At 38.8% G+C, this 25,571-nt stretch overlaps 2 protein-coding genes across 2 annotated transcripts in view; both read right to left on the bottom strand.

The window, feature by feature from the left end:
• The window catches only part of dst (dystonin), a 317,525-nt gene that overhangs the window by 21,037 nt on the left and 270,917 nt on the right, over positions 1–25,571 (bottom strand). The window contains 27 exon segments of the mRNA XM_055163095.1: positions 2,119–3,587; positions 3,797–4,289; positions 4,371–4,570; positions 4,667–4,796; positions 4,873–4,895; positions 4,898–5,107; positions 5,446–5,496; positions 5,650–5,773; positions 6,445–6,601; positions 6,669–6,835; positions 7,723–8,040; positions 8,120–8,328; positions 8,437–8,560; positions 9,070–9,246; positions 9,379–9,927; positions 10,340–10,621; positions 10,700–10,933; positions 11,187–11,339; positions 11,690–11,926; positions 11,998–12,141; positions 12,211–12,426; positions 12,500–12,640; positions 12,717–15,625; positions 15,627–18,318; positions 18,802–18,904; positions 18,998–19,086; positions 20,170–20,316. Coding sequence (XP_055019070.1) covers positions 2,119–3,587; positions 3,797–4,289; positions 4,371–4,570; positions 4,667–4,796; positions 4,873–4,895; positions 4,898–5,107; positions 5,446–5,496; positions 5,650–5,773; positions 6,445–6,601; positions 6,669–6,835; positions 7,723–8,040; positions 8,120–8,328; positions 8,437–8,560; positions 9,070–9,246; positions 9,379–9,927; positions 10,340–10,621; positions 10,700–10,933; positions 11,187–11,339; positions 11,690–11,926; positions 11,998–12,141; positions 12,211–12,426; positions 12,500–12,640; positions 12,717–15,625; positions 15,627–18,318; positions 18,802–18,904; positions 18,998–19,086; positions 20,170–20,316 — 11,748 coding nt within the window.
• LOC129411634 (plectin-like) lies at positions 20,337–22,393 on the bottom strand. Its single transcript, XM_055163054.1, has one exon. The coding sequence runs from the start codon at positions 22,338–22,340 to the stop codon at positions 20,520–20,522; it is 1,821 nt and encodes a 606-aa protein (XP_055019029.1). The 5' UTR covers positions 22,341–22,393; the 3' UTR covers positions 20,337–20,519.

Raw genomic sequence — 25,571 nt, 5'->3', positions numbered from 1 at the left:
GTCCACTCGTTTGGAAGCAGCTTACACACCACAGCGACTGCACTTGACTGGAGCCAGCTGACTAATGATCACATCTATCTTCGTGACTCCTAAATTTACTCCAGTCCAAATATAGACTGCTATTGTAAATCTAGATTAAGTATTGTATCGAAAACAACAAAAGGACTTTAGCGCAGTCGTAACATGATAGTTTTTCCTAATGGTCCTATGAAACTGTGGCAGTGAGTCAGCTGCTTGCCCTCAATGACACATTTTAACTTCCATCAGCTACACTGTGCCCAGTTTATGAATCAGAGTGTAAGGGATACTTGTGAAAAGCACTGACACTGAGGTAATGTCTGAAAAGCCACAGAAAATGTCGACACTAACCCCCCATAGAGCTAAGTAACAGGGGCCGCCCTATAGATTAAACATATGTTGTATAGTATATAATAAGGTTATCCACATACATAGAGTGTATTGATAATATGATCTAATCTTGCTTTTAACGTCCTAACAAATTCAAGCGTAAACATGTGAAGTCAGGTATGTGGATTTCTAAACGTGACCTAAAATGGTAATAGCTCATGCGAGTGTGCTCTCTCTATTTATTTTTACAGGCTGCCAATAAAGTTCTGTTCCTTGCAAATAATGGAAAATGAGTAATTGTATAATGCTTAAAAAACTTGATGGCATTTCTTTGTTATGCCATCAAACTTTTGTTGCTAAACACAACTGGTTCATTTTGGTCTGTGAGGACAAAGGCTTGGGAGGAGGCTCCCGGGGAGTGGGCTTGTGCCCTCTCAGCCAGGACGGGTGACAAGAGAAAGTGGGGGTGAAACACAATGACAATGTTGCTTAGCAACAATCTGAATCAATCACTTCTTTTGTATGTTTGCTGCAAAGACAGAGACCAAACTGCACACAAAATAGACACCCCCACATTTTAATCCACCCCACTCTCCAGCGCCCACCACCCCCTTAATTGAAAACAAAATCTCTTGACCTACTACTGGGTATGATCTGTGTCATGTGCACATCTGTTTACTTTGCAGTATTGTAATGTAATATACACATTTAATTCAAGTGTCCCCAACTGAGTTAATCTGCTTTTTGAAGACTACACAGGAATTTAAAATATTTTACATCTGTCTACTTTTATTTTTTATGGCTGTTGTATGCTGCATGTAAATCTGGGGTAAATTAAGTTAAATTGAAAAAAGGCACAATAGCATGTACTGTATGCATTTGATCAAACAAATAAATCCAGTACAAATACAATACAAGATATTCTTCTAAATTTCCAGTAACCTGATGGGATTGAAAGAAAAATAGGCCAGACAAAAATAACACCAGGCCTCTGTGAGCACATTAAATTACAGGGCTGTGAAAGTCCATTAGCAAAAGCTACTCAGTTAATGTTGATCTATTTGTAGGCTTGGCTTCATTAATGAATCCACTGACTCAAGTGACACCCTGCTGGTCACCACCTGGCTCTGACGGCCCTATCCTGCAACACCACCAGGCCTGGGCTCCGGCTCCTTTGTTTACACCACATGCCCCCGAGCAGTCGTCCCATGAGAATTCCTTGTATGGGGCAAAAGGGTGACTCGAGTGCTATGCAAATAGGTAATCGTACCCAATAGTATAGTCTACAGCCTCTACTATACCTGAATTAGCATAGCATTAAATATACTATTTATTAATCATGTAGAAATAGTTATTTTCTACATAACAGAATCCCATTATACTTTAGTTAAGAAATAAAATGAACACTGTTATATATGTACATAAATATAGGAAGCCACAGACACATGCTACAAGACATGAGTCACAACTCATGTGCAAGGCAAATAGGCCAGGTCTAGTATGTAAAGTGGTATTCTGAGAGAAGAGTAGTTTACTACTGAAGCAAATGTAATCACTTTATTAAACTATAATACACATTTTATTTTAATGTCTTAGTATTAATTAAGCAATGAGAAAGTATTCAATTATACTAATTAGTAATATTGTGAATAATATTTTTTAAAATATATTATATATTTTTTATTAAATTTAATGCTATTCAATATTTAATACAATATTTCTTCAATGTATGAATTTTCCTTGATGAAAAAAATAAAACAAAACAGTTACCTTGAATGCCTCCAGCTGCTGATTGATGACCTCCGTTTCCATGCCAACTGCATCCTGGGATTCTTCCTTGAGCGCGGCCTTGTCGAGTTTGTGCTCTGCCTGTTTGATTTTTCCATACAGCTGCTCTAGATTCTGAAGTGTACTCTGCACTTGTGTCTCTCTGCTCTTAGCTCTGTCCTGCAGTTTGCCACATTGTTTACTCAAGGCATCCAAATCTCTCTTGAGTCCAATCAGATCAGGAGAATCTTCAGTCTCAAGCATCTTTTTGCATTTGTCCACAGCATCAGATGTGTTTGACATTAGCTCTTGGAGTCTGCTGATAAAACCACTTATATTGCTTTGTTGTTCTTTAAGTTTAGCCAGGTCCAAATCAACTGGAGCCATGTTGTCTAACTCATCATCTAAATCAGTGAATCGGGTAAACATTTCACGGATATTATTTTGAAATTGTCCAATGCCCTGCAGTTTACCCTCCAGTACTTGGCACGTCTCCTCTAGTTTTTTGTTGAGAGTGCTGTATTCCTTCTCTATACTGTCACTCTGCAGCAGGAGGTCGGTCACACCATCCGCATCTGGGACAGCTACCACCAGATCTTTGGCTAGACCCTTGATGTGCTCAACCTGGTTTTCTACTCCAGTTAGACTTTTGTGCTGGGCTTTCATGTTGGCTAAATTCTTGTTACTATGCGCCTGGACACCCTGTGATTCAAATGTCTCCATCTGTTTTTTTGCTCCTTCAAGGTGTGACTGGGCCTCTTTGTAGCCATCATTAAACTCCTTTACTTTGTGTGAGATCTGCTCTAATGTGTCCTTCTTGTTCTGTAATGCCTCAACCACACTGTCCACTTTTTTAGCAATACTTGACTTTTCCTCTTTGATCATTTCTGTATCAGCATTAGCCACCTCCATAAGGCCCTCTGCTGCGGTGTTGAGCTGTTCAACCAGTCCTCTGTGCTTATCAACATCTTTTTGCAAAGCTTTGACTTGTGAAATTGAGTTTTCTACTTCAACAGGATCCACAGTTAGTTTGATTCTGGCCTCTCTGTTTTCAGACTCCTGTATCCAGGAGTTTAGTTTTTCAGCATTTTCGTTAAACTTGAGTGATTTTTGTAAAGCAGTTTGTAGTTTCTCAGCTTGTTCAGTGTGGCTCCTCTTCGCATCTTCCCAGTTAGTAGACAGTGCAGTCAGCTGCCCCTGCAGTGCCAGTTTTTCTGCACCATCCACGCTCTGCAGTAGCCTCTCTCCCTCGGCCACAATAGTCCTGTAGGCCTCCACGTGCTCACTGAGTGTCTTTTGCTTCTTGTTGTGGTCCTCCAGACTCTGCTGGAGCACCTCCACCCTGGCTGAGATGGACTGAGGCTCAGACTCTTTCTGGAGCGTCTCACCCAGCCACGCCTGGAAGTCCTTAGATGTCTGATGGAACTGCTGCGAACTGGCAAAGGTTGAACTCAGTTCATCAACACATTTAGCTGTAACAATAGGAAAAAACAGACAAGATTTCAGACTATAATCTATAGCATTTATCTAATGTAATGATAATGTCTTATGCATTATCATTACATTACTTATCTTAAGTTATGATAAAATATGCAGCTTTTGAGTGTGAAACATTCACCTATAACCCCATCATATAATTTTCACACTGTAAGTCACTGTAATTATGCACTGAGGCACTGACCTGCTTTCTCCTCCAGATTTTTGAAGGGCTTGGTGACACTGTCCAACTGCCGGGTCAAATCTGCTCTCAAGTAGTCCTCAGTGACCAGTGTTTTGAGCTCAGCACTGACTGCCTCTGCCTCCTTCACTTTCTTCTTCTCTTCTCTGAGCTGAGCGGATATCTTCTGCACATCCTCCAGGTGCCTCTTCAGTGCTTCAGGCTGGGTGCTCTGACTGTGGTGATTGGTGAGCTGGTTTTCCAGTTCTGTGGTGGTGTTGCTCAGACTCCTCAGTAGCTCCTGAAACTGTGCGGTCTTGACCATGGCCTGGTCTATCAGACTGTCTCTGGAGTCCAGCTGTCCACTGAGGCTCTGCCACTTCTGAGTGACCACCTTGAGCTGCTCATTCACAAGCTTCTCATTCTGAGGATCCTGGCTGGAGCTCAGTAAGGAAGAGGCAGCTTTCTCAAGCTGCTCATATTGAGGAGTACGACTCTTGAACTCATTCTGGATAATCTAAAGAGAAAAAAAGACATAGATAGACACAGCATTGTGGTTTAAGTTTGCCTGAACTGGGAGTGTAAAAAAACTACTTACCTGAACCTGCTGCTTTTGCATTTTGAGCATGTTTGGATCAATGGAAAGTGGCCCAAGGACACTCATCAGCATCTCTTTTTCTGAAAGCCACTGACAAAGCTGCTGCTCAGTGGTTTTGAATATGTCCAGGTTTTTGTTGGACTGTTCCAGATGTTGTTTCCTTTCCTCTACAGAGTCACTAATATCTGCCCATGCCGCATCTACAGATAACACAACAATATCAGTCACAGTCTGCAGTACAGGTCAATACTATTCATATTTCATATTATTAGCAGTGGGTTTCATTTCATGCACACCTATTTCTGACAGCATTTGCTTCCATTTAGCTGCCTCTGGAGAGTTTGGATGAGTTTGTATCAAATGGAGAAGCTTGCCCCTCAGCTTCTGCAGCTCCTCTCTTTTTTCCTTCATGTTCTCTTCAAATGACTGGGACAAAAAACAAAATATTAATGCTCTCATGCAATTACAAAAAGAGTAAAAATAGTAATGTAATTTCCATTACCTTCTGATTTTCCAGTTGTGTTTAACAGTATCTTTCTCTGTGGCTGCAGTGTTCCAAGAAGCAGCAGTTTTTTTCATGTCCTTGAGCCACTTCATCATATCAGAGGTCTCTTTCTGAGCCTCTTTTACTTCTTTAACTAAATGATCTAACTCGGTGACCCTGCTTTTCAGTGTGTCCCCAAGACTAGTGTACTCCTCACTGACAAAAGACATCTTCTGCTGTATCACCATTAGATCTATGGATAAGTAAACATAAGTCACCATTAAAATAATAACTTAAAATTATTTTCATAGGTCTATTAAGATCTCCTTCTTTAGTTGAAAAAAAGTTGTGATCTGAAATAGAAAAGATACTAGCAGTAACAATGTGATATTTACTTATTTGATGATGTGTTAAAACAACATTTGCAGCAATTGCCTAAAGTTACTATTGTTTCACATGCACCACACAGTTTTCAACATGCTGCTGTAGTTCTTTCTGAGAGTCATTCAACATTAAGCTCACATATCCCCTGTTGTGTTTAGAAATCCAGAGCTAATAGATTCCATACACCAAAGAGGTTTATTCAATTACCTTTATTGGTTAGGTAGGAATGGTTGACCGGACCACCACCGTTAGTAAGAGCTGATGCAGAAACACAAGACAAAGCTTGTATAAATGAACATACAAGAAGACAGCCCATGACAATTAAAACATGTTAGTGTTAAAAGTCCCCCCAGCACCATGCCCCCACTCCTCTGTACCATTAAAACACACAGACACTTTGCTTGACTCTACCTTTGTTGGCATTCTTTGACTTGGCAGGTGAAGTAAGGAAAGTGATGAAGCTACAAAGTGCAGAGCCTTTGCTGTTCATGTCCTGCACATCAGAGCCTTTTGAAGTCCACTCATCCAAAAGTTCCTGAGAAAGATTAATCAAATACATCTCAGAAAAATAACATTATGTGTCATTGTTTTGATTCAAGTCTGTAAAGTCTGTTTTGCTTGTGTTAAACAATGAAGTTTGTGATTCTTGTCCTCCCTTGGATAAACAGGTCACGTTTGCTTTTAATTAGTATGTTGAAATGTAGGTCAATTAGATGGAGTTGCATTGTTTAGATTGTTTGTTTATACAAGATCTGACTCAGAAATACTTTCAACATTTACTGGAGTTGCTAGAGAACATCTAATGTGTCCTATCATAACACAGGATAATGTTTCTAACAAAACAAACTTCTATTTAAATTCTATTTATTTTATTGCTTGTTTCCATAGAATGCTAGTGTTTTTCCTGGAATGTACCAAATTATGGCATTAATCTTGTCCATTTTGCATTTATTAAATAACAGGTGTTTTTATTGCTTTGAAATAGCTTTAAAAAAACATACATTCTTATATTTTTCTCCATCTGGCTAGTAATTTAGCCTGGAGAAATCACATGTTTGCTTCCATGAAAAGAGATAGGTTTCATGCCTTTCTGTAAAACTTTCCAGGCAAAACAATAACATTCCATGGAGACAAGCAGGTGGCGGCCCCTCCACCAAATAAGTTACATAGTAAATCTTTAATTAACACAGTCATTATTGAACTTACTGTGACTATCTGCAGATCTTTCTCCAGACTCTTCTCACTGCGACCTGGGTCCATTGCAGGGACTTTGTCTTTAGTTTCTTCCAGCCATGATGTGAGAGCACCAGATAAAGCTTTAAATTCTCCAAGCTGGTCTTGGCAAGATGACACTTCCTCTTCCCTTTATAAAATATGTTCTCAATTAATGCATTTTACAGTAATTATGTGTCATTCAAGAGAAAACATACTTTTCTTGGACAGTATCTTTGAAAGAGTTGAAGGTATTTGTGAGGTTATCCATCTTGCTCTGGATCTGGGCTCTGTTTCCATCGGCGCTTAGTTCACACAGTTCTTTGGACAAACTCTGCAGCTTCTCCATATCACGCGAATGTTCCTCCATCTCTGCTTTGGTATTCTGTAAAGCAGTTTGATGAATGTAGCAACTGGAAATGATCAATCAAATTAGGTAACAGTTTTTAAAACCCCAACCCTAACTCCATAATTTAGCCTGAATCATTCTTAATAATTTTTTTTATGTATTTTTCATTTGTTCATGGTTTATTAAGATTAATTAAAGTGTAGTTATTATTAGGGTAATGGTACATGTATTCGTGCTGAACCGTTTTGGTACGGGACGTTTGGTTCAGTGCAGAGCTGTGCACGAGTGAGTTTGCACAATTTGTGTGTGTTTACATTCTGCCATTACATGTGCAGCTTCACGGAAGCTGGCTCGGCTCTTTAATATTCATGAGGGAACTCCTCTGTGATTGCCCATACCCCGCCATACCCGCGACCTCTGTTCCTAGTGAAAGGGTATTTTCAATCACTGGGGACATTATAACTGCCAGCAGATCTGCACTTACTGCAGACAATGTGGACGCATTGTTTTTTCTGGCCAAAAATATGAAGTTGAGTTCAATTTCATCCTGGAACTGTTAATGCTGCTCTTTATTTTTTAAAAGTTATGTTTACTGTTAACAAGGAATTACTTTTTTTTTTAATATTTCATACATTTATTGCTTATTTGAGAATATTTTATGTATTACCAAGCAGCACTTTGCTTGCATTTTATTTTCCCATCTGAAAAATGTTAAAACAAATTGTTGATTTAATAAACACACAAATAAACAACAAGCAAATGGTTTTTCATTTTGTTCCGATACTGTACAGAAAATGACCCAAACAGTGACCTCAAAACCGAGGTACATACCGAACCATGATTTTTTTTTTGTAATGTTATACCACTAGTTATTATAAAGTGGTACATTAAAGTAAAAAATACAGTCCTTAGTTTGTTGTTACCTGCATTAATCCAGACAGCTCAGTGAATGTTTTGCCAGGCCCATCGGTTTCATGCAGCTCCTGTGACCGTTTCACGACAAACTGCTGGACTTTATCTGCTACTTTCTCAAAATCCTCCACTTTTTTCTTGAGTTGTTCTAAGGTGGACACTTTGTCCTTTTGTTGATCACATGCATTAGAGAAGCGCTGAGAGAGAGCGTCCATGTTGGACTGGAGTAGGGCAGCGGCTGATGGGTCTGCGGTCTCTGCAAACTTCTTCACTTTGGCTTTTATGGCTGAGATGCTGCTCTGACGACTTGCCATATCTTGCTCTAAAGCCTAAAAGCATTAACAGAGATAGTATGAGCATTTTTAAAAGAAACACTCAAATAAATTATATTTTTTCAATAAGACATACTGTTTCTTTGCTGAGGGCATCAGCCAAAGAGGCAGAGTCCAGTGGGATCTGTTTGTTCTCCTTCACACTGGCCTCCACTCGCTCCATCCATCCCAACATCTCATCCAGACCGTCCTGGACACTCATGGAGCGGGTCAAAGTGATCTGGATTTTCTCATTTCGGTCACTTACAGATTTGGAAAGGTTGTCATAACGCTCCACTATGTCATCTGAATGTTAAAACATACAAAAGCACGCCACATTTATTGGTACAGTGTGATAATAAAATTAAAACATTTCATTTGTTAAGCTTTTGGTTTGAGTTTTCACAGTCTTACCTACTGTCTCCTGTATCTCATCTGTGTTGCTGAGCAGATCCCCCTCAGACGAAATCAAAGACTCTGCTGTCTTACGTAAAGTGTCAACAGCTGCTTGATGTCCTGTGGTCTGATTTTGCAAAACCTAAGGCCAATAAAATGTCCATTAGAAAATTACATAATCAGTGATAAGCCAGGGCACATTCACTATTTAGTGTAATAAGTAGTAATTTTAGTTCCAAATACACAGCATGTTTATGTGAGATGATATATAACTAAAACATAACCAGTGTTTCCAGACCCTCTTAGTTTGTTATCTGTGGAAATCAGTACTGTAAGTCACTACGTCTCAACTGAGGAATGTTATTTAACATTGAAGAAGAAAAGGCAGCCAACAGCTCTGTCTGCACAGACTCTTATCCGCTTGTTGGAGTGTGCACACTAGAAATAACACAACTAACTGTTCCCATGTGGGACTATATTTGAAATCATGGCTAAAAATAACTCTTATAGTGAAATAGTACTATATTTGGTGTTGCAGTTCAATCATGTAAAATCAACTTCAAGTCTAAGTTCTAAAGTGTTTTACAGACAATGAATGAACTGGGATAACACTAAATGCATAATATTAAATGCATTTAATATTTGTCTTGCCTTAGTGTCCTCCAGTTGCTTCTGCAGTGTTTGTGGATCAGCTGCTATAGGCTCTGATTGCTGTTTTCTCGCCTCGTCCTCGGAGCTATTGAGCCACTTGAGCAGGCCTGCGCTGGTCTCATCATATTTTTTATATTTGTCAATCACATCCTTGAGGTTGTTGCCAAGCTGATTGCACTAAAACATAGAAAACAAGTGGAAGCAAAAATATTATTACAATCTGCTATTCTTCTTTCCCCTTTGCTTTTAAGGCAAATGCCACCCTCTAGTGGTTGTTGAAAGTATTGTCATGAATGAATAATGCTGTACCTGTGCATGGAGAGCCTTGTATCGAGTGGCTGCAGAATCCAGTTTGTCCTTAACTGAAGCAGAGGTCCCTGAAGTATCCACATGCACAGGTGAGTTTTTATCTGCAGGGTCAGCTCCAATGCAGGCTTTGGCCACATCTAATACTTTCTGTCCTGATATAGTTATAAAACGCAGGTCTCCTTTATGGGATATCACATCCTCTGAGAAGTTTCTCTGAGACTGCAGTTTATCAGTAAGAATATTGAGTGAACCTGCTGGAGTCTCTAGTTTCTGTTTCTCATCCTCAGCTTGGTCCAACCAGGCCTCAAACTCCTCACAGTCGTCCTGAAACTTCTTCAGCTCTTCCTGGACACACTGCAGCTGTTTCATCTGCTGTTCGGCCTGGGTCAAAGATGCCTCATATCGTCCCTTTAGCTCCTGGATGTTTTTCTGTAATCTCTCCTTCTCCTCTGGTGACAAGACATTGGCCTGTTTGTCAAGTAAGGCCTGAGCTGACTGTGTGGCAATCAGGAGGTCCTGCTGCTGGGACAGAATAGCCTGGTGATGTGCCTGGGAAAAAAGCACAAGTGTGAAGTGTCTTGATGTGTATTGTTTTAATATAACTTTTTAATCACCTGTACCCAGCTATATATTTTATAGAGAATGTTCACACTTGCTTTGTTTCTGGTTTGAGCCTAGTTTAGTCCTAGTCTAGTTCAGGTTTACTGTAGAGATTAGTCATGTCCAAGTTTTGATGTGATGAGTGTGCAAGTGTGAACACACTCTATGTATTCAAAGATATTATAAAAAGGCTGTAGTTGTTAAAGAAATTCTTTCTTAACTAAAGACAAGCCCCCTGCATTGATTAGCAGAATAAAGGGGGCGAGGCAAGGGATTGGTAAAAAGCTCTCAAAACTGTTTAGCATCTCTGATCTCTGTAATACTTAATACCCTGAAATGGTGCATTTGAAGATTCCTTTACCTTGACTTTTGCGTATTGTTTGTTCAAATCTGTGGATGCACTGCTCTGGCCATTCTCCCAGTTGTGATCCTGCTCAGGGCTCTGTGGGGCATTTCCATTGGCATCATCATCCTCCTCCATCATCTCTTTGGCCGCAGTCCCACCCCGCACATTACAATTCTCTTTGCTAATATGGTCAGTTTCATCTGGGCTGCACTTATTCTCATTCCCAATGTTGGAAATCCAGTCTAGAAGACCTTCAATTTTGTTTCTGCTTTCCTCGAGCCGTTCAACCGCTGCGGCCTGCATAGACAAATTTATAATACAATATTTTATTTCCTCTTTACAAAATCTTAGTCTACACATATGATGAGCAGTTACCTTTTCACTTTCTTGTTTTATGGCAGACGTCACTACTTTCTCCAGGTCTTTCCGTGAATCTTCAACACGCTGATTGATGACCTTGGATCTGCTTTTAGCATCTTCCAGCTTGTTTTCGATTTGGGCAATTTGATCTGGGGTCAACTTATTTCTGTTTTCCTCAAGGAACTTCTTTGTGCTGGAGACTACCTCGTTCAGAGCACTGGCATTTGTCAACACATCCTTTTGCAAAGCCTTAGAAAAAGAAGCAAGTGTAAATGTTACTACATGTTTTTAATAGTTACAAATTTTATATATATATATCTATATATATATATATATATATATATATATATATATATATATATATATATATATATAGTTATATATATATATATAGTATATATATATATATATAGTTATATATATATATATAGTTATATATAGTTATAAAACTCACAAATTGGAGTATCGGTGTAAGTATGTAGTAAAACAGTTTTTGCCTCACCTGGTGCTCCTGCTGGTACTGCTGCAGCTCGCTCACAGACTCTGTGTTTCCTGCCTGCTGCTGATGACCAATCAGACGGTTTTCTGTCAGCGTCAGATTATCAAACACTTCTTCCAGCTTCTCCGAAAACTCCTTGTGTTTTTCAAGTAGTGTCTGTAAAGACAATGATAAAAAGTTAATTGTTTAAGAACAAGCAGTGCAACATCCAGAACCTACAAGAGAAGCAACAAAGACAAAGTGGATAGATAACATGCAAAAAAACACTTAACAGAGGGATGCTGTAAACATGCCTGTAAAAAAGCCACGTTGTGTGTGTGCTTGTGCCAACGGAAGAGAGGCGCTTTCTGTTTTGTTTCAGTTTAACATTATTATAGTTTCTGTTATAAAGAGCATTTAGAAGCCATGCTTGAGAAGACTAAACAGTTTCTGTATATTTTATAACACATTATACTTGGCAGAGTAGTTATTTGATTAGTAAACCAGTTCATCATATACAGGCAGACCTGTGCCTGATTTTCTTTGTGTTTTTGTTCCACTAAAAGCTCCAGTGAGCTCCTCTCAGTGGATAGCCTTTCTGCCTGCTCCCTGAAGCTTCTCTGAGTGGAGCTGAGCAGTTTGAGCAGGTAACTGCTGTGAGCTGGACTCAAGAACTGAGTGTGCTCAGAGAGAAAGCTCTGGATTTCAAATGTGACGTCCTCTAACTTTAGGCGACCCTCTTTTAGGAGACTGTTCACAAAGTCCTGCAGGAAAAAGAAACATCAGTGTATGAGTATGCACTGTTTTTATAATGCATATAACTTGTATTATTTACTTGGTTTTGCTGGATCAAAACTTTCAGCTTGTCCAAATCACATAAATTCAAATCCATGTTCGGGACTTGGGAGTCGTATTTAAAAAGTTCTGCAAGCTCCTTAAGAGCCTTGACATGTTGAACACAGACTGATTCCAAATGTTCCTAAGAATGAGCCAGGTTAATAGTTTCCGTAATGTTTATAATTTACTACATTTATAAATTAAGAATTACCTTTCCAGTTTTCACTGCATCCATCAGTGAATGACTTCTCTCGGCACACAGTTTGCAAACTGACGTAAATTGTGGTTCTAGATCTGCATATGTTGAGGCCAGGTCTTGGTGGATTTGTTTGGGTATTTCCACCGCTCTAGAGCTTAAAAGTTGTTTGGCTTTCTTCATGTCCTCAGTCAAAACATCTGCTAACTCTGCTAGCTGTGACTTTAAAATCTGTAAACAAGAACACCTACTTACTTTTAATGCTGATCAAATATGATAATATTGATTTTGAAAAAGTACTTACCTGACATTCCTCTATTTGACTCTGCATGTCCTCCATGTTTTTAGCTATAGGAGTGTTGAGATCTTTTTTAATATCATCTAAGACATCAGTGTGATCTTGTAGCTTTCCAACACATTCCAAATAATCTTGGATGGAAAATAACTACACATACAACATTTAAGTCATAAACATAAAATTTACAAAGCATAGCATTTATTGTGGATACAACATGACCAACCTTATTTTGAACTTCTTGGATTTTACTCTTATCTTTCTCATTATCAGACAGTGCAGAATCACCTCTCTTCTCCTTTTTATTAATACGTTGATCATCTTCGGCCTCCTCTTCCTCCTTAATGCTGTCTAGCCTGTGTCTCTCCGTCTCCTCATCCCTCTCTCCTCCCAGAGCACTGTTTAATGTGTCCATCACCTCTTGTAGCACAGATAGGTCCTGACTGGAGGACACAGTCTTCAGAACCTGCAGGAGCTGTAACTGGATATTTGGAGCACTGGGGTCTTCACTGTGATCACTCTTGTTTAAGTTGCTCTCTAGTTCAAATACATTACTTTCCAAAACAGTGGGTATCAAACTTGGAGCCTTGTGGTCATGTACAGACTCAGGTTGCTCCAGTTGTTCTTGAGATAATTCTTTTATATTGGACTTCTCTGTCATTTTGGCTAGGTTTTCACTGTCCTTTAATTCAAGATTTTCCTCCCAGACAATATTTTCTTCTTGAGTCATTTGCACTTGGTCTGCCACATATGGGATCACATTGTCTGTAGAACTATGATCCTGCAAGCATTCATTTGCTGATTGCAGACACAGAGGAACGTCTGAGTTATTATTGACTTGCACAGGATTGAAATCATTTGAACTGGACTGTTCACATGATTTTCCATGATTTAATTCTTCACCTACATGGCAATTTGAAAAAGTTTGTTGTACTGAATCAGTTTTCAGTTTTGGAGTGTCTTTTCCTTGCTCCTCTGGGGAAATCATCAATGTATCCACCTCAGCATTTTCTGCTTGGCTGTTAATTAATATCTCTTTATCATTAATTTGGGCATTATCTATAGAGCTTTTCATAGTTTTGTTTTCTGTATTGTCCTCACCAGTAGCTTCTTTAAGGATAGAAATCTCATGAGTAGGAACATTTAACTGTTTTTGCATCTCACTTTCAATAAGTCCAGAATGAGTTACAGCATATTGGTGTGTTGTGCTTGAATCTGCATTGTTGTTGTCACAGCTGATGCCTGAAATGTCACTCTTAATCATACCTCCCTCCGTTCGGCTGTTTGAAAATGGATGCTGCATTGAAATATTTTTTAAAATATCTTTTTCTTCCTCTTTTGGGGACATCCTCAACATACTCACTTCAACATTTTCTGCAGGCCTGTTATTTATGACTGTTTCCTCTGTAGTGCTATTTGGAGTGGGAATTTTTGCATTTACCTCATTAATAGTTTCACTGACATTTGCACTGAAAATGTCAGGACCAGCCCCCCTTAACTGTTTTTGCAGCTCTCTTTCATATGTAATGTGAACATCTTCAGAGCATTCAGACTCAACATTAACATGAGATACAGCACATGGATGCACTGTGCCTGGATCTGCAGCATTATTTTCATAACTACAGCCTGAAATAACAAAATCACCCTGTATTTGGCTGTTTGAAAAGGGTTGCTGCATTGAGTCCTTCTGTAAAATGTAAATTTTTTGCTTTTCTGGGAAAATCCTCAACATATTCACTTCTACATTTTCTAGGGGTCTGTTATTTACTGATGTTTCCTCATCCTCATCCATAGTGCTGTCTGGAGTGAAGATTTCTGCATTGTCTTCATTAACAGTTTCTTTTAGACTTGCACTAGAAATCTCAGGCTTAGGAACCAAATTGCCCTCTATTTGGCTATATGAAAAAGGTTGCTGCTTTGAATAATTTATTTCATCTTGAGAAATCGCTAAGGCATTCACCTCAACATTTTCTGCAAGACTGTTATTTACAAATGTCTCCTTATCATGAGTCTGGACATCATCCATAGAGCTATTCTTAGTGTAGTTTTTCACATTGTTCTCATCAATAGTTTCTTTTAGACTCGTACTACAAATCGCAGGAGCGGGAACCTTTAGCTGTTTGTGAACATCTTCGGAGCACACAGACTCAACATTATTATCTCCAGCATGAGTTATAGCTGTGTTTTGATTTGCAGAGCTGTTTTCATAGCTGCTGTCTGAAATAACACTCTTAGCCGTATTGCCTATGATTTGGCTATTTGAAAAAAGTTGTTGCTTTGAAAAATTTTTTATAATATAATTTTCTTGCTCATCTGATGAAATCCTCAATTTACTCATATCAACATTTTCTGCAAGGCCATTATTTACGGATGTTTCCTCATCATCTGTATTAGGAGTGAAGATTTCTGCATTGCCTTCATTAATAGCTTCTTTGAGATTTGCACAAGAAATCTCAGGAGTAGGCTCCCGTAATTCTTTTTGCATCTCTCTTTCAAAAGTAATGTGAACATTGTCAGAGCATCGTGATTTAACGTTAATATCTCCAGAATGAGTAAGAGCACATTTTTCCACTGTGCTTTGATCTGCATTGTCATTTTTACAGCTGCTGTTTGAAATAAACATGCCCCCTGTTTGGCTATCTGAAAAAGGTTCCTGTATTGAATTATTTTTAAAAATGACATTTTCTTGCTGCTCTGGGGAAATTCTCAATGTATTCGTCTCTACATTTCTATTTTTATTTAAGGTTTCCTCATCATCTGCAGTGCTATTTGGAATGAAGACTTCTGCTTTGTTTTCATTGATAGTTTTACAAATATTTGCACTAGAAGTATCAGAAGTAGGAACCTTTAACTGTTTTTGCATCTCATTTTCAAATACAATATGGACATCTTCAGAGCACACAGTCTCAACAATATCTCCAGGACTCACCCATTGACATACTGTGCTTTGAACTACATTATTGTCATAGCTGCTGTCTGAAATAACACTTTTAACCAAATCTCCCCCTGTTTGACTATTTGAAGAAGGTTGCTGGATTGTATATTGTTTTAAAATATCTTTTTCATCTGTGGAAACCATCAACTTATTCACTTCAGTATTAACAGATGCTTCCTCGTGATCTATAGCACCGTGTAAAGAAATCTCAAAAGTAGGCACATTTAACTGTTTTTGCTATCTCTCTTTCAAATGTAGTGTGAACATCTTCAGAGCACACAGACTCAACATTACTATCTCCAGAATGAGGTACCACCCATTGCTGTACTGTGCTGTTGCCGTTATCATAGCTACGGCCTGAAATTACACCCTTAACCAAATCCCCTGGTGATGAGTAATCTTGTATGAGTTCAAAATGAAACATTGGCTGGTCTGGGTTCATGTCATCATCTGTTCTGGCTTCCTCAAAATACAGATGGTCATTAGATGAAGCAACGTCTAGTTCTGCTTGGTCCAAAGAAGCAGTGAAATCACCTAAATTATCAGGTGGGGTACATTCAAGCTGTCTTTTTGCTTTTTCATCATTGGCAATATCATTTGATAAAGCTGATTGCGTGATTGGATTAAATTGAGGCTGAGATTGCCTTGTAACTTCCGATAAACTGCCTTCATCCGGTGTTAGCCTTTTGTCAGTCTGACCAATAGTCCGTGCGGTCACGTGACTTCCAGGAGAGGGTGACATCATCAGTGAGTAAGCAGAATCTGGAGTGCTAATGCAGGGAGTGGCCGGGTATAGATTTCTACTTATCTCATCCGTGCTTTCTCTTGTCTCATACTCCATCAATGCAGCACTTTCTTGGCTTTCGCTACATTCATCTTTGTGTGTAGTCTCGAGCATCAAGACTTCAGTGTTCTTACAAGGTTGATTTTCTTTAGAATGTTCACTACTATTAACATGCATTTTATTTTGATCAAAAAGAATAGATTGGGTGCTGTCATTGTACAAGCCCTCTTTGGGTACTACATCACTTTCTTTCTCGTAACTTTGATTGTCAGTAATGTTATGAGTAAACTTAGAGCTATATACAGACTGTGTATTTTGGTTAAAGTCTAAATCCTGTGTGCTTTTAACGTTTTCCACATCACTATGAGACATAAATTGTTTATTTTTTAGACTCTCCTCTGTGTAATTTTCCTCAGTGGCTGTATCCAACATATCTTCTTCCTTATCTTGTCCTTGTCCTTGTACAAAGTAAACTGTATCTTCTATCTCTCTTTCCTCATAGTGAGTCTCAACAGCGCAGGGATTTTCAGACTGTGTATAATCTATTTTCTCAAACATATGGGCATCCAGGTATAACTGAGAGGTAGTTACATTTTGAGGACAGCAGTTCATAGCGCATATTACGGTTGTAGTTTCAATAGTTTGAACTTCAGTTTTATTCACAAACTGATTATGTAAGGTACTGCTAGACAGGTTATACTCAAACTCATCTAAATCTGAATCCTGTGCCGCAATGACTTCTTCATCAGTGTCTGTACGGTTATTCAAATCTGCCCACATTGGATTCAAATAGGTGTCTCTTTCATTTTGATTAAAGCTAATACTCCCACTGGCTGATGACACAAAATTTTGGGAATAACTTTGGGAATGAGTCTCCTCTTCATCGATTTCTTCTCCCTCATTGATTTCTAAAGGCAAATCTTCAGTATCAACAGTGAAATAAGTCTTACTGATACTTTCATATATCGAAGGATTTTCAAGGAAGATTTTGATCATGTTTGTCATCTGTTTGTCCAGTATTAAAATTCTTTGTCCTGATTTAGGGTCAATGTAAGTGTTCATTTTCAGATACGACACAAACAGTAGCTTGGCCTCTGATGGTGATGGTATCTTAAAATTCAGTTGTAAAGGCACTAACTGTCCCTCTGATCTCAGTTTTATGTACGTGAGCCAAGATGAATACTCTTTGTTAAGATTATCAATGCCCAATAACTCATTTGGAATCTCAATTGTTTTCAAAATATCTGCTGAAAATCTGTCAATGTAACCCTTTTTAACAGCTAAATCAATGTCCAGTACCTCTGAAATCTCTGGGATGTAAAAAGCGACTATTTTTTGGTAATCTCCAAAAAGCTTACTGCTAAAGATGGCTTCCTTTTCAACATGCAGTGAGGTGGATACAGTTTCCCCAGATGGAGGCAGCACTACTCCGATAAACTGATTTCCGAGGACAATGAGAGAGCTGCTAGAACTCATTAGATCACACTGGACAGAAGCATCCACTTTTACATTAGGCATGATATGGTCCTGTGTCTGGCCAGGTTCCTCTCCTAAATTTTGGCCTTGGCCTGATAATTTAAGAGGATAAATATTTCTATCCAGCATAATTAATTTATTTCCTTTGAGGCAGTTTAATATCATGCAGTGAACCTCCTGTGGATCTGACTCAGGAACATTTTTAACAGCACTGGTATTTTTCAAATCCAGACAGTGCTTCTGCTGTTGCAATGCCTTTATATAGAGCGACGCAGGGATCAAACCAGTATGAAGAGCCTCATCTAAACTTAGAGTATTTCCAGTGTAGCACATCTGTAATCCGTCTCTTTTGTCTTTGAGCTCAATTGTTTTAAGGATAGGATTTTCCTGTGTGGATTCTCCCAAAGTAGCTGCTAATTCAGGAAGAAACACGGAGGACATGTCTGCAGACTGGAGGCATTTGTTTTGAGCGTTCACTGCTGATTTGAAACTGGGATCTTGGTGCAAAGCAGGATATTGCTCCATATTTTCATAAACCTCTGTCCGATGCTTATCCAGACTTATAGCCTGAAGGTTTGATAAGGAGTTGTCATTCTGATGTGCAGTCTTAATCAAAATTCCAGATTTGAAAACCTGCGAAACACAAACACAATTTGAATTAATAATAATGATGTTAAGAATTTATTTAGAAGCGGTATATGTTTTACAGAATTAGCTTAAATATTTACTCACCAAAAACAAACATTTCAGGGTTGAGGCAGGAACGTGGCAGACAACATATTAAAAGCTGTCATGCATTTGGAAATACAAAATCCAGCTTTTCGCCAAAAAATGTTAGTTACATAACATACATCATAGTAGTATAACGGTGGAAAGCTCAGCCCGTTGCTCTAGTGATGTGTGAGTTAGCAAGCACGTTTACTAAGCATGTTTACAGCATACCCTTCTGTTAGGGTTCAGCTTGCCTGTGACACACACTCAGTTCTTTGTGATAATGATGCAATATACTTTGGATTGAGGAAGAGAAAATGGTTAGTCATGCAAGTGGACATCAGGTGGCGCTGTTTCTAAACACATCATTACACTCGAAAGGGCAAAAAAAAAACAGAGTCCCACCTCATCTGCAGAGAATGACGCACAGTGCTGGGAGAGCTCGCTGTAGGCCTGGTTCAGCTCTTTTAGCTGCTGCTCGGCCTCTGTTCTCTCCTCGTCTGTCATTCTGTTAAAAAGATACAGCAGGTTAGTGCACGCGTGCGTGTGTGCAGGTGTATAATATTAATATCAATAATCAATAATATCAATCTGCAGTTACTTTTCACTGTGTTTGTTCAGCATTGCTTGTGTGATCCTCACTGCTTCTGCAATCTGTTCTTTTTTAGTGACCATGTCTTCCAATGAAACCTGTAGAAGGAAAGAAGTTTAATACCGTATTAAAATATACTACAATACATTACGTTGTAGGCATACAAATATGAATATACAAACTACATACATAAATTCAAAATTTAAGAGGTGATTTCTGTGTCTGTTTTATTGCAAAATTTGTAGTTGTAAAGTATATATGTGTAATAAGTAATAATAAAAGTTACTGGTTCACTGAAATATTCAGGTGGGTAAAAGTGAAAAAAGACCAAAAATAATTTCAGAAGATTTGTGATATGTTATTACAAGCATATCTGGAGGCGGCAGTGAAATGACCATAAAATATGTGCACTTAGTAAATGATTTACAGCCAGCAGTGCACCCTGTCCAAACTCGCATACAATTAATGGCAGTGTCCATGAAAAGTCAAAAATGTTATAAATACCACACATTCTCCTGTAGTTAATGAAATATTGGAGTCAGGCTATGATTTAGACCGAGGTGAAGCCCTTTCAATATATAATATTTATATAGGTGTCTATTTAGCTCTTTGATGTATGAGTTGATTAATATACAGATATTTACATTTACAAAGGGTGTGTGCTATGTACAAAATAACTTTTACCCATTTACTTATGATCAAACAGGAAACTCAGGAAAAGTTTCCTTTTAATTTAGGAACTTTGAATAGATTCTAATATGGATTAACCAGCATGACTTCCAGTAGCCAGAATAACTAATAATAGAAGCATTGAAACACTAATAGAGAATTTAATATGCAAGCAAAATGTTTTATAAAGGCATGTTCATGGTATTTGAGTAAATGTATCTTGGACATAGCTTCAAAGGTTGTTAAATATCCAGGTATTGGCCTGCAGTAGTGTTCCCACATATGGTGGCATTATGTAATGTGAATTTAAGCTTAGGGATGTGTTACACTGTATATTAATATTTAAAAAACAGTATAGAAAGATTGTTGTATGTTTACACTCTTCACTATATGGATGTATTAAATGAGTTGTTGAACAGTGGTTTTATTACAAGTGAAATGGCACAGACAGTAGTGACATAACCAAAACATTTATGTACAACATTAGAAGCACATACTTTACACATACACACCTGGGGCTTATTCGAAGTGCCTGTGTTGGCATTACTATCTTTACGAGCACTGCCGTCTGGGCTGGCACTTGGTTTCACATTGGACATCCAGTGCAACAGTTTGCTAACTTTGTCACCATGCTCCCTCTTCTCCTCATCAACAGACCGCTAGAATAAGAATGCAGGTTTTTAAGTAACATTGCTAACCATGTCAGTTATAGGGTCAAGAATCCTAAATGCTCAAATGAAAATAACATAAATAAAACTCAACTGAAGATCCACTTATGTTATACGCTCCAAAACACAAGAAATACAAGTACATTTATTGAATACAGCCATACTTCAACAACAGACATACAAAGTTAGAGTAACTATTTATATGCTAAGATATAGTGATACATGGCTTTTGCACCAAATGGGTGAAGCTTGGTGGCCTCCAGTAGCCTCAGCCCAGTATGACAGTCAAACACACTCCTCTCCAGTGCCTCTTTAAACGTGATCTTCCGCTTCGTCTTCGGACACGTCAGACTTTTGGTGTGAAACTTCTCATCTTTGAGCACAGCGGCAGTGACTTTGTCCACCAGCCCACTCTGCATCACCTCCTCAAAAGACACCCTCTCATGTGTCTCAGGGTTCACCAGTCCTCCAGTCAGAAGCTGGAACTCAATACAGCGAAAGCCAACATCTTTTGGTAGGAGGTTTTCCTGGACCGCTTGGGAAACAGATAATGTTTTTCCAGTTTTTGGATTTACAATGCCATAATAAGACTGCTCGAACTGCTGTAGCTGCTGTGCTAGCGATTCATCCACAAGGCCTCTTTTAACAGCTTCGGTCAGCCTAGCTTTCTCCCCTGAAGCAGGATCACATATTCCACCTGTACAAGCCTGCGCCTCCAGCAACCTCAATGCAGTGGCTCTATCAGTAAAACCCTGCTGACAACCCTGGAAAATACTTAGTCGCTTCCGTGACGTTACATCCCAGAGACCAGCTATTGGGCTGCTAGCATCCTCCACTACCACCATCCTTGAAAATATAACATCGGCTAACTCATAGATACTCAGAATGCCACTGCAATAGCTTTCAAACTCAGACTTTTCAAGAAAACGATGTCTCAAAGCATATTCTAGACAAATCTCTCGGCCACTTCTAGGATCACTGATAACACGCACAGATGTACCACTGGCATCAACTATGGACTTTTCCTCCCATAGACTTTCTTGTTTGGATAAAGCCAGATATGTGGTGCTGTCAATGTATTTCTTCTTAAAGGCCTCATAAGCTGACATTTCACTGCCCTGGCTGCTGCTGACGACACAATTTCTATGGGAGCTAGTGGGAGAGATACTGGTAAGATGTCTATCTCCAAACGGGACTAGATACACCTCGCTGTCAATGTCGAAAACACATGACTTAAGTATTTCAGAGTAATACACCTTCTGTCCCGTATCCAGGCTGTGAAAACCTTTTGTGTTACTAACTGGTTCGTACAGACTTTGCAGGGTATCTTTATCTATAAGGCCCTGGTCAATAGCAGTATTAGCAGGCACTCTAGCCCCTGTCTCTGGGTTGATCAGCCCCCCTGTAGACAACTGCACTTCCAAGTATATCTTCCCTCTGTACCTATCAATAATCCTCTGTTGTATGGCTTGAAACACAGACAGCTTTTTCCCAGCATAGACATAACCTGTAAATGCTTTCTCTGCTTCTGTTAGTTTATTTTTCAAAGCCGGATCAACAATGCCCTTTTCAACAGCTTCGAGAACTGAAAGGATTTGACCTGTTGCCAAATCTGTGATCCTTCCAGTGGCAGCTTGAGCCTCAAGAAACTCCACAGCATAAGTTTTAGCCAGGAATCCTTTTTCGGATGCCTCCAGAAACGACATCTTCTTTTTACTCGATTCCACATAGACTCCAGCAATAGTTGTTGACTTTCCACCAAGCATAACCGAAGTAGTGTGCTCCTCTTTCCTTGCATTGAGACCAGATTCAGATCTCTGGTTTTCATGCATCTGGGTGGTGACGTTCTCTGTAATTTCAAACACTTTGGTGATGTACTGTCTCTTAGTGGTCATGCTGGCCTGGTTCTGTGCTGGTTCTTCATAATGGATGGTTTTACTGATAATGGTCTGACTGTTCAGTGGTTTGGGCTCCTCTGGAGTTTGTTGGGTCTTTGCCACCTGTGGATGTGACATTAGAATAATATTTGAAGTTAACTATTTATTTGACCATAAATACCTATTCTAAAAATGCTGTATGAAACGTCTATGCTTCTTAATGAGGTCAGTGTCTCACCTGTTTTTTGAGATGAGAATGTTTGATAGAGATAATAACTGTATGTTGTTTATCTTTCATTTTAGTGCCAATCCAAATCACTGTAATTGTACTCACTAACTGTTATAGAACCTCCATAGTGACAGGCAGACCTCCACTAGAAAAGTTACACAGTACACATTTAAGGTTTATCTACACTACCAGTCAGAAGCTTTATAGAATATAACTTTTATAGAATATATGCTTACTACTTTCGACATTTGATATACATACAGAAGACATCAAATGTGAAGTAAAGTGTATGGAATTATGTAGCACATAACTCTACACTCTTTTTTTTAAATATTTCATAACCAAATTTATGGTTACATTGAATTTTTATATATCTTGCTTCATATATTTGTTGCCTTCTGTATTTATCTAAAATGTAAAAAAAAAAAAGGTGAATAAAATGATGAGTCCAAACTTTTGACTGGTAGTGTATGTCTACTTTTTTTTTTTAAATGGGTACTAAAATGCAAATATAATTTAGGTATAGGTTAGGTTGACGTGGTTAAAATGTTTGGACGTTCCACACAGCATGATTTTCAGTTTAAAAAGGGTTTTTGTAACTAAATACATGGTAAGTATCTTCGTCATGCATACCTCTGTGGACACTTTGGTCTGCAGCGCCCCGTCTACTGTTGCAGAGGCTTTTACTGCTTCGTTTGGATACATCTGCTGTGTCTGAGTTTCAATCTTCATTGAGCTAGGCCGAATATCCACATGTTTTTCCAAAACATTTTCACTGCCCATTTTGACATCTGTCGTCGTCATGAGTTTCTCTTTTAGACTTCGCACTTCTTTCACATACGACTCAATCTGCTCCCGATATGACTTGGCTTCATTCTCTATCAGTGATCGCTTCAGCTCATTATCACTCACTTTGCTTGTTTGTTTAACCTGGCTACTAAGTTGGTTTTGTCTAGCCTGTTCACTTATCTGAGTTTGTTTAATCTGATCATTCTGCTGGTTAGCTATAACTTGCTCACTGTACTGCTTTTGTAAGACGCAAATTTGTGATCCAAGTTTATGGTTGTCTTCCTGAAGCTGCAATATTAGCGACTTAGCTTCGGATAAATCTTGAAGAACCTTATTCTTTTCTTGTTCAATTTTTAGCATCTGCTGCTGGTCTGGCCCTTGTTTGGTCTCTACTGTTGTATGGTGCACTGTCTGAATATGTCTAATATCTTGATTTAAACCGCCTTTAATAGTTTCTGTAACTCCTGATCCCTGTGAGCCTCCCTTCCCTTCACTTTGAATCAAAATCAGTTTCTTTTCCACCTCTGCCCTCACTAACACCAACTGCTTCTCGTACGTCTCTTTCTGAAGTTGGAGTTTGCTTTTTAACTCCTCTAGCATTTTCTTACAGTTACTCAGCTGCTCCTCCATCTGCTGTGCCTGTAACTTAAGAGCCGCATTTTCTCTTTGCTTTTGTTCGATTTCGATTTGGTTGCGTTGCAGAGTATCTTTATAAGTTCGGACTTCTGCTGACAGAGACATGTTTTTTTCCATCTGCTCTGTCCTCTCTTTTTGAAGCATTGTGTTTTCAAGTTGTAAATTAGACCGTGAGTTATCCGAACTGGACATCACTTCCTTTACTGTCGTCCTAGTTTGTTTTAACTCCATCTCCAGCTGCATAATCTTTGACTCTTTCATTCTCAATTCAGAATTCACCTTCACTAACTCATCATTGGCTTTTTTAATAGAAATATTAAGTTCAGATATTTTTAAATTCAAGCTTTCGACTTTCCTCTCCACTGCTTTCTTGTCATTTTGAAGAGTCGTCATTTCTTGTTTGAGTTGCACAGATACTTTTTCAGTACTGACAGAGCTGTGCTTGTACTTTGTAAGTTCACTTTCTAATTCCCTGATTTTGTCCCTATGTTTCCGGCTCTCCTCACTCTCTCTTTGGAGCTCTGTGGTCTTTCTGTTCAATCGTCCATTCAAATCATTTATGTCCGCATTTTGACGATCAATCTTTTGCTGAGCTGCACTTTTCTCGGTAGATAAAGTTTGAATATCTGATTTGAGAGTTCTGATTTCTTTCTCATAATTGACTATGCTTGTGTTAAGTGTTTGAATCTTGAGCTGCAGTTCAGATGTTTTCTTAGACTCATCGCTATAACTCTGTAGTTTAATTTGAAGGTCATGGTTACTTTGCGCTTTTCTATTGAGCTCATCTTCAATGATTTTAACCTGTGATTTGCTACTTTCAACCTGAGCCTTCAATATCTTGATTTGCTGATCCCTGCTGTCAATTTCCATATTTACCTGTTCAAGTTTAGCCTTAGTGTTCTTTAAATTATTCTCTGTCTCTATCTTGGTCTTTTTTAGCTCCTCTACTTCTTTTTGTAGGTGAGAGATTACCAGTTCACTTTTCTGTAACTCGCCTTCTAGGTTTTTAAACTTAAGCTGCAAAGCCTGTTCCGATCTTTTCACAGTTAAATTCTCCTCTTTCACAATTAGAAGCTGCTGTTTACAATTTTCAATCTCATTTTTCAAAGTCACTATCTTCTGTTCAGATGTTGCCCTCTCTTTCTCCAGGGACTCCGCCTCGATTTGTAAATGTCTGAAGTCACTGTCAGTGGACACGTTTTTTCTCTTCAGCTCATCACACTTGAACTTTAGCTGATTGATTACTGTCTGTTTTGAATCTAACTCCTCCTCTAACTCCTGCATTTTATTGGCCTTGTCCTGCTCCACAGTGTTTTTCTTCTGTAGCTCTCCCTGTGTGAGCTTTAGCTGCTCTTTAAGCCCCTCCATTTCAGTTTGTTGGAAGAACACATTCTGCTCCAGTGACGACTTGGCCCTTTGGAGTGATCTGATTTCCTCCTGCAGCTCTCCAATCACTTTCTTTAAGTTTATTGTTTGCTGTTGCAGATCCTCAGATTTCTTGGTAATGCTGATCCTCTCCGTTTCTATTTCCATTTGTAGTTTTTGTAAAGCCTCATTGCTGTCGTCCAGTAGTTTTTTAAAGGCCTCTGCTTTCTTCTCAGCCACATCTGCTTTGCCCTGAGACAGGACAAGTTTCTGCTGCAGGACCTCATTGTCTTTAAGGACAGTGATGTGGGCCTCACTCTGGAGTAGCACTGCCTCTGCAGAGGCTGAAT

This window comes from Boleophthalmus pectinirostris, unplaced genomic scaffold (genome assembly GCF_026225935.1).
Source record: "Boleophthalmus pectinirostris isolate CB_2022bp ecotype Guang Dong unplaced genomic scaffold, ASM2622593v1 HiC_scaffold_5, whole genome shotgun sequence".
Taxonomy (NCBI): Eukaryota; Metazoa; Chordata; class Actinopteri; order Gobiiformes; family Gobiidae; genus Boleophthalmus; species Boleophthalmus pectinirostris.
The sequence above is the reverse complement of the archived record's forward strand: the minus strand, read 5'-3'. Positions and strand labels throughout refer to the sequence as shown.

Excerpts from the sequence above, each read along its gene's own strand:
- LOC129411634 (XM_055163054.1), bottom strand. The coding sequence starts at position 22,340 with ATGTCACATCCACAGGTGGCAAAGACCCAACAAACTCCAGAGGAGCCC.